The sequence below is a fragment of the Rhipicephalus sanguineus genome, unplaced genomic scaffold (genome assembly GCF_013339695.2).
Source record: "Rhipicephalus sanguineus isolate Rsan-2018 unplaced genomic scaffold, BIME_Rsan_1.4 Seq6307, whole genome shotgun sequence".
Lineage (NCBI taxonomy): Eukaryota > Metazoa > Arthropoda > Arachnida > Ixodida > Ixodidae > Rhipicephalus > Rhipicephalus sanguineus.
This window is the reverse complement of record NW_023615658.1, coordinates 36,431-45,798: the sequence shown is the minus strand read 5'-3', so window position 1 is coordinate 45,798 and position 9,368 is coordinate 36,431. Positions and strand designations below refer to the sequence as shown.

Here is a 9,368-nt window from a genome sequence, read left to right as displayed (position 1 = left end):
ATGCTTGTGATATCGCAGTCGTCGAAGCCCGTAGCGACAGCGAATAAGTCTTTCGTAATCACCCTGTAGTTCTCGACAACTGCCAAGTGTTGTCGCGGTTAGCATCTTTGGAATACATCATCGCGATCTCGCAGAACGGGTAGTATTACCTCGGCTCCACCAAGCTTCTGGCGTCTTGCAAATCAGGGCGAACCAACGACAACTGCTTGCGTCGTTTCTGGTTCGGCGAATGCATGTTTCTCTTCGTCAGACATAGCCAGAAAGTTGCTTTCCAGCGGGCCCGGCAGTGCGACGACCCCGCTCCTGTATATGCGCTTCGCCATAAAGAAACGCGAACACAACGCAGAGCGCGTCGATGCCAGCGTTCCTTCGCGCGAAGGGACGATGATAACTAGGCGCCCTAGTTTCGGCGGTGCGTTTGCTAAGTAGTGTGAACAATGTGGAAATTCGGCGGCGCGCGAATTCCGGTCGCTGTGGCCGGCGGATTCGCCAATGTGAATGAGCCATAATCGCCACTGCAGCAATTTTTTAAAGACGATAGTCTTTCTTGGGGAACTTAAACGCAGAAATTTTGGTCTGTCTTTCTGTCTGTCTTTCTGTTTGTCGGCAAGTCCCTCGATTCAACCGCTCGGCCAAAGTTGAATCACTTGCCCAAGGGCCAGCCGTCTTGAACTGGTGCGGCTGTTCCTACTTGTGAACGTTGTCGATCAAAAAGTAAATATCATGCCTATCTGAGGTGCAACATCACTAGGTAAGTATTAGGTGGCGTGTTCCTTTAATAGAAAATGCATACATACGTAATTTTAAGGACCCTAGTTTCTTAAGCTGCGCTGAAAATGCATAAGAATGGAAGCTTGAGCGAGTTGGTATGCGTTCATCTTTGTTGAAACAGCGCTCACTAGACGACGACGAAGTAAAAGAAGGCACAGGACAGGCGCTGCCTGTCCTGTGCCTTCTTTTACTTCGTCGTCGTCTAGTGAGCGCTGTTTCAACAAAGCTGAAAATGCGACTGCGCTGACATTTGCCTTCCTCCGTGCCCTTCGCACGAGCTCATTGTTGTGTTTCGGTTTCGGTTCTGTATTGCACTGTACGAATACCATGGGTTGGTGTTGAAAAACTTTAGTTTTGAGAAGGCCAAGAAGGTGAAAAAAAATATTTAAAAAATGAAAAAGAAGCGTTGTGGGCGGCCTTCAGGCTGCCGGTTGTGGGCGCCGCTCTGGCGTTCCTGTTTTACCCAGGCGACGTGTAAATAAAAGAGTGTGCGGAGAGTACTCGTTGAGTGCGGACGTTTCTCTGCTTCAGCGCTTTGCGCCAAACCGCGTTTTTGGGCTGGCTGGCGTCCCTGCCGGTCACGTTGGTCACCGCCGGTCTTCGCCTGCTGCTGCGCCGTTACTACCAGCACGCAACACAGCACTCATGTTTCCCGACGTATTGCCAGATGGCGTCCATATCTCACACAGCGCCTCTTCTATCGTCTTTACACGACATTTGCAGCGAAGCACGCAGATACGCGGCCAAGTTTTTTAAATTGCTGGAGTGGCAATTATTGCGCAACAGTGAGGCCGTGCCCACCAAAAGATGTAAAGTTTGTCGCCTTAATGAAAGGATCGGCTCGCAGCCGCGCAAGGAAAGATTAAGCACCAACATCATATTCCCACATTTACCGATTGTTCTAAGTCGAAGACTCGGCACAGTGCGCAGTACCTCCGTTCGTATAAGTTTATTAATAGAGAAGCCGCCTAATAGGAGGATGGATGGATGGATGCTATGAGCGTCTCCTTTATAACGGGGCGGCGACATGTCTGCCACCAGGCTCGAAGGCGAAAAAAAAAGAGGAAGAAGAAAAAAAGCTTCCTTGTTTCATGTTGTCCTAATGCCTTATCTACATTGATTAAATTTATGTTATTATACCAAAAAATATAAATTCACGGTCCATCTCTCTGCCTCTTAAGGCAGAATGACCTTATTTTCCCCCATTATTTATTTTTGTACTTTATCTCTACTTTTCTGCCACCAATACTCTAACCGTCTCTTACTTATTTCTATCGCGGACGTGTTCAGCTTTCCATTGTTGTCCCTAAAACCCAAGGCTTCATGTAGACTCGTGCCCACACGTATACCTGGGTGAATATCGCCACATTCAATCAGTACATGTTCCATCGTTTCCTTAGTTCCCCCGCAGCATGTACATTGTTCTTCTTCGTTACTGCATCTCGCTTTATAACTACGCGTTCTAAGGCAGCCCGACCTTGCTTCAAACAGTAAAGCGCTTCCCCTTGAATTATCATAAAACCTTTCCCTCCTTATTTCGTTTTTTTCCTTTTCGGTAGTTACTCAGAGCCGGCTTCCTTTCCATCGCTGTCATCCAATAAGTCCTCTCCGCCTCTCTGACCTTTCGCTTAATGCTCCTTGTTGCCATATCGCCCGCACTGCCAGCCGTATATTTACTGGTGAGCCTCCTAGTTCTTTGTCTCCACTGCGTGTCAACGCTTTTTCTATACAAATACCTGAAAACCTTCTCTGCCCATCTACTCTCCTTCATTTTCCTCAGCCTCTCTTCGAATCTCATTTTGCTCTGCGCTTCCCTCACTTCAAAGCCTGTCCATCCCATATCACCCTTTACCGCCTCATTTGTCGTCTTCCCGTGAGCGCCCAACGCGAGGCGGCCCACCGTCCTTTGATTTACATCCATTCCTGATTGCACCTCTGACTTCATGCACACCACTGAGTTCCCAAATGTAAGCCCCGGAACCATCACACCCTTCCACAGCCCTCGAAGCACCTTGTACCTATTGTATCCCCATAAAGCTCTGTGCTTCATAATTGCAGCATTCCTCTTTCCCTTTGCTACCGATGCTTTCTCTTGTACCTCCATATACCTATCCCCCTCATTTACCCATACTCCGAGGTACTTGTACTCGCTTACCCTCGGTATTTTTTGGCCCTGTATTAAGACCGTATGGTCTCCGTGATCATTGAATACCATCAATCCACATTTTGTTGCACTAAATCCTAGTCCTAGAGCCTCACACTCCCTTCCGCATATATCTGCCAGTCGCTGTATATCATCTTGACTGTCCGCAAATAAGACAATATCATCAGCATAAAATAGACCTGGAAGTTTCTGCTCAACCATCGCTCCGACCTGTTTGTGTGACAAATTAAATCCAATGTTGCTACCTTCTAGCGCTTTTTCCATCCTCGCCATGTACAGCATCAATAACAGCGGGGACAAAGGGCATCCCTGTCTCAGCCCCTTGCTAATTTCAACGCTGTCCTTGCTACTTATTCCTTCCCATTCTATACAAACCGTATTTTCTCGGTATATTTCCCTCAAAAGCTGTATACAGTCGTCACCTATGCCCACTTCCTTCAATATATCCCGCAAAATTTCTTGATTAACGTTGTCATACGCCCCGGTGATATCTAGATAAGCTACGTATAAGGGCCTGTTTTCTATTTTAGATATTTCTATACACTGGGTAAGAACAAACAGATTATCGTCTAACCGCCTGTCGATTCGAAATCCATTCTGAAGTTCTCCCAAAATATCGTTTTGTTCTACCCACGCTTCTATTTTTAATTTTACTGCCTGCATCGCCAACCTGTATAGCACCGATGTAATTGTTAGCGGTCTATACGAGCGAATGTTATCCCTTTCTCCCTTGCCTTTATAGATTAAGTTCATTCTACTTTTTCGCCAACTGTCTGGTATTTCCCTCTCCTGTAAGCACTTTTCTACGGCTTTCAGCAGTGCTTCTTTAGTGTTATGTCCGAATTCGTTAATGAGGCTGACGGGAACCCCATCTAAGCCCGGAGTAGGGCGCTTAGGAATTTTTCCTTCGGCCTTCTTCCAATTGAAATTCTCTAGTACTACATCTTCGTCGGTTGCACCCCTTTGCGTACTTTTACTCACCGGGGGAATCCCCTGGGGGACCTTTTTAAACGAATCGGCTGTTATCTTTCGGATGTAACCTAGCGCTTCATATCCTTCCAATTTATTTCCTCCTTCATCTACCATATGTTGTTGCATTGTGACAGACTTCCTACCCAGCGCTTTTAGGTGGCTCCAAAATATCCTAGGCGCGGCCTTCTTCTTTTCGCGAATCTCTGTCATCCAGCGTTCACTTTCACCTTTAATTTTTGCCTCGACTAATTTCTGCACAATGGATTTTTGCTCTAAATATATTTCCCATATTTGGTTGACTTCGTCCTGTGGCCGCTTCTCCTTTTTTGCCTGTCTGTGCTCCCGTGATGCCTGACGTCGCATCTCGATCGCTTCCCGGATTTCTTTGTTCCACCAACTTTTTGGCTTTTTCTTTCCTTTCCAACAAATAGTTTTCTTCTCTATTTCCATTTCTTTCGTGATTACGGAGGGAGAGAAAACTCCGCCCTAGACGCCCCTATCTCCCTGGCTGAGGTGAGAGCGGAGATTAATCGGCTCAGGACTAAATCAGCGGCAGGGCCGGACAGAGTGACCAACAAAATGCTCCGTAATTTAGACGATAGGTCCATCGCTAACCTCGCAACGTACATGCAGGAGTGTTGGGAAAAGGGGACGATACCGCAGGAGTGGAAACTCGCAAACGTCATTTTCATTCCCTAGCCGGGTAAAAAACTGAGTTTCGAGAACCTCAGACCGATATCGCTAACGTCTTGCGTGGGTAAGCTTATGGAGCATGTCGTTCAGACGCGGCTCAATAGGTACATGGAAGAAAATGGTTTGTATCCTGACACCATGATCGGTTTTCGACCAAAACTATCGGCATGTGACGTCATGCTACAGCTCAAGGACCAAATTATAGAGAAGCCAACGCGAGACACAAAAGTGATCGTGGGGTTAGATGTGGCAAAGGCATTTGACAACGTGAGGCACGTGTCGATCTTAGAGAATCTGACCTCACTGAACGTCGGGAAGAGAGTTTACCACTACATCAAGGACTTCCTTTCGAACAGGAAAGCCACCTTAAAGATAGGGGAAGAATCCATCGAGGACATTAAATTAGGTAACAGGGGGACGCCGCAGGGCTCGGTGTTATCACCAACCCTTTTCAACATTGTGATGTTGAAACTGCCTGAACAGTTAAGAGATATTGAGAATCTAAATCACACCATTTATGCGGACGACTTAACATTATGGATTAACAAGGGCAGTGACGGGCAAATTGAAAGTTCCCTGCAAAACGCCATTGATAAAATCGTAGAGTACCTGAAACCCAAAGGACTTAAATGTTCAGCCGAAAAGTCGGAAGCACTGTTCCTCATGCCCCCCGGACAACGGCGGCTCCACATGCAGCCTGAAGTGGACATCCACTTGTATATTAATGGCGCAGAGATCCCCGCGGTCGACAGTATCCGCGTTCTCGGGCTGAGAATTCAGGCGAACCGGAAGAATCATGAAATGCTTGCCAGGTTAGAAGCCAGTTCAAATCAGACATGTCGTCTCATCAGACGAATAGCGAACAGGCACGCTGGGATGAAGGAGGCGAACCTTCTTAGGCTCGTGCAAACCTTCATAATAAGTAGGATAGTGTACGTGGCGCCTTACCTCAAATTAAACCAAGCGGAGCGGAACAAGCTCGATACCATTATCAGAAAAAGTGTGAAAGTCGCGCTCGGACTTCCCCCGAACACGTCCACTGACAGACTCATGAAATTAGGCGTATCGAACACACTCGATGAGCTGATTGAGGCTACCGTTACCGCACAGCATCAAAGGCTACTCGGATCTAAAACGGGGAGAGCAATATTAGAGAGATTGGGTTACGAGCCTAAGCGTGATCAAGTGCGCTCAAAAGACATACCGGGACAAATCAGGGACAGAATAAAGATACCTCCGCTACCCAGAAACATGAACCCTGCCTTTCACGAAGGCAGACGTAAAGCCAGGGCAGAGGCATTACAAGCCAAGTACACCGGTCGACAGGACGTCCTGTATACAGACGCAGCGGAATATGAGAACAAAGCGGCACACACGGCAGTGGCAGTCAGGGATAACGGCGCCCTGATGGCGTGCTGCACAGTCAGTGGTGGTGAGACTGTAGAGGCCGAGGAAGTGGCCATAGCCTTGGCCATCAGCCAAAAGGGGGTCAGGGTGGTCATCAGCGACTCCAAAAACGCCGTGAGGAATTATGAATCGGGAAGGGTGACGGAGACTGCCGTCCGTATATTAAACACGTTAGGAAGACCCAGAGAGATTATTCTGCTCGTCTGGGCACCAGCGCACCAGGGACTTAGAGGGAACGAGGAGGCTCATTCGGTCGCCCGAGGTCTCACTTACCGGTCGACCCCCGGAACCTCACCAGTTACCGAACTTCGAAAAAGAAGTGAGGATATGCTCGCATATCATGAAATCGTAACACAGTACAGGCTGAATCGGCAAGTATACCCAGGTGCGGATAGGTCGCTCAATAAGAAAGACGAGGTTATGTGGCGAAAGTTGCAGACGGGGGTTTTTCCAAACCCCGTACTTTACAGCAAGTGGCACCCAGAAGTTTTCCGGTCCCAGTGCAAATTTTGTGATGAGGCAGCGAATTTGGTCCACATGGTGTGGACATGTCCGAGTCAGAACGATGGTTCCCACACACTAGAATCCTGGGAGGCCCTGCTCCGCAACCCAGACCCCAACGTCCAGCGGGACCTCATCAGTCAAGCCCTTGCTGCTGCCGTGTCTCAAGGGATTCCGGCCGACGGCTAGGGGCGACGGGCAATGCCTGACGTAATTGACTGATTTTAAAAATAAAGTTTTTTCTCTCTCTCTCTTCGTGATTACATGTAGCAGCTCACTATACTTCCAGTCTTTGCCTGGTAGTTCGTCTACTTTTTCCTCGACTCTTGCGGCTATATTTGTTATTTGTTTCTCATTTAGATACGAGCTGCCAAACTTTGATTCTATGTTCTTATTTTCAGTTTTATATCCCATTTGTAATATTATGCGTTTATGATCACTACCCAAGCTGTTAATGCCTTCTTCGTCTATTCTCATCTCTCTAAGTTTGTCATATATTCCTTCTGTCATGAGACAGTAATCAATGCTCGATTGCCTGTTTCTGACTTCCCACGTGATCTGCCCCTCACACTTAGGCCCCACGTTAACTATCTCAAGACTACGTTGCTCGCAGAGATCTAGCAATAACTTGCCATTGGTGTCTGAATATCCGTCAAGGTCATGAATGTGAGCGTTCATGTCCCCTAGAAGGATTATCTCGGCATCATGACCAAATTCTTTAATATCGGTGCTTATGCATTTCACTATCCCCAGATTCTTTTCTCTGCAGTTATTCCCTGTCCACATGTAAGCTACACCTAGCCACGTTTTCTTTCCACCTACTGTGCCCGAAACCCATATGTGCTCTGAACACGTTTGTTTCACTCTCTCCCATTTTGTTCTGCTATGAATTAGCATTCCAACCCCCCCACCTCTCCTTTCTGATGTGATCCTGTTACATCCTTCCCAAACATAATTTTCAATATGTGGCGGCTCTTCCAAGTCTCTAAGGTGTGTTTCTGTCACCGCATAAACACCTATCTGTTCCTTGTTTAACTGTCCGTCAATCTCTAACCATTTTGCCTTTTCAGCGCCACCTGTCGGCAGCAACGAGAAGCATTTCTCAGCCGCCATTAGTTGGTCGCGCGCCGTCAGAGCAGTCAGAGTACACGCGCGCGCGCTTCAGATTGAACGCTCGCGTGCGATCCTGTTTGCGCAAATAGTTGCCGTTTCCGATAGAACGGGATCAGCGCAATGCCAGCCCATTGCTGTGTACCGCAGTGCACGCAAAGAGGATTTCGAGACGAGGATGGGTCGAAGGTAAGCAGAAGCGCGCTTGCCCGCGGCTTTGTTTACAATCGGTGCGCGGCTGATGCCTACCTTTTCTTGCAGGTCTCGTTTTTTTTCTTTTCCGAAGGATACGGACTGGAGGAAAAGGTGGATTATAGCTATTAAGCGTGGCGACGGCCCTTTCTTCACCGTGACGAAGTTCACAAAAGTTTGTTCAAGGCATTTTACTGAAGCAAACTACTTGCCAAACGTCGCCGGAAACCGTCGTTTCTTGAAGCAAGACGCCGTGCCCAACATCTTCGCGTTTAGTTCTCCGAGGCCTCCACCAAGAAAAAAGCCAAGAAATCGAGAACCACTTAACCTCGTCAGCGCTACAGTGCCTTCCGAAGGCGGGCGATCGACTACTGCGGATGTGAGCGACGTAGACATCTGCTCTCCTACATCGGTGACGAGCAGCATCGATGGCGTGGCGTGTGGTTGTGCGTGCTCGCTAAAGATTTCCGACCTCACCGAACAACTCGACGTAATGACGGCGCGTGTCCGTGCGTTAAAGTCGGAAGTAAAGAAAAAAGCCGAATAAGTGGAGCTCACTAAAAGTTCGTTGTACAAAGCAGAGCGAGCGCTCGACATTGCAGCACAAGAGCGTAGCCAGCTGGAGAAGCGCGTGAGCCGAAAGTTTTCCGTTGAGTGCTTTCGGGATAGCCCTGTGTACGAAGACGTTTCGATCGAGGCGGTTTGGACGTAGCTTCCCACAGCAAACTTGTGACTTCGTTCATCGTTGTGCTTCGCTAACCTTTTTGAGGCGCTGTAGGCTTCCACTTTTTCTTCCGTAAGAGTCTCCGGAATAACTGCGAGACGTTTGGACCACGACATCACCACCAAAACAGTAAGCGAGACGCTGTAGTGTGGGCTCTCCGACACTGCCCATGCAACTGCCTGAAATGACGCCCTACTAATGGCGGACGGCAAAAAAATCAGTGTGGCCAGACTGAATTAGGAAAATCTCCTATAGTGAAACTGCTCGCGCCGCTTTCGCTTTAGCAAATAACGAAAAAATATTACAGAGATAGACACTTGCATTGCGCATAGCAAACTAATAATACAACGGTGGTTATGCAATACGTTACGTATTCAGTGCCCCCTTGAGTGACTGGAGTCGATACGAACCAATACAAACACTGAAATCAGTTGACGAACAATACTTCGTCGAGTGACAGCTTACGGTTCTCCCGTATGGAATGCTTAGTATTCTAGGTTGTCTGCAAATATAAAACCACAAAGTGCTGCTAAGAGATACCGCGGCAGCTGATAATTGTGGCCAGTATACCGATGATTGAGCCAGAATTACAGTCGATGCTACTCAGTACTAGGAACAGGCGAGGAAATAGTGTAGGATAGAAATGACAGAAAATGTTATGTATTTGCCGAACTTTTCAGACTAAAGGCGGGGTTGCCGTAGACCTGTCTGCAGTTTTGATTATCCGGTCCGCTAGCAACTTCTGGCAGTCAGCATCCAAAAGTGGCTAGTCGAGAGGTCCATCTGAGCTTCGGGAAGTCCAACGGAGATCGGTCCGCGCTCGGCGCTTATCAG

The 9,368-nt window shown here is 47.9% G+C and overlaps 1 protein-coding gene across 1 annotated transcript; it reads left to right on the top strand.

The window, feature by feature from the left end:
* Positions 1–4,738: 4,738 nt before the first annotated feature.
* Positions 4,739–7,942, top strand: LOC125756752 (uncharacterized). Its single transcript, XM_049411680.1, has 2 exons — positions 4,739–6,326; positions 7,905–7,942. Exons 1-2 carry the CDS (start codon positions 4,739–4,741, stop codon positions 7,940–7,942), a joined length of 1,626 nt encoding a protein of 541 aa, XP_049267637.1.
* Positions 7,943–9,368: the final 1,426 nt, after the last annotated feature.

What these genes read in the sequence shown, in the direction of transcription:
- LOC125756752 (XM_049411680.1), top strand. Translation starts at nt 4,739, where the DNA reads ATGATCGGTTTTCGACCAAAACTATCGGCATGTGACGTCATGCTACAG. An exon ending in TACCGAACTTCGAAAAAGAA is followed by an intron (nt 6,327 to 7,904) that starts GTGAGGATATGC and finishes TCTTTTCCGAAG; the next exon opens with GATACGGACTGGAGGAAAAG.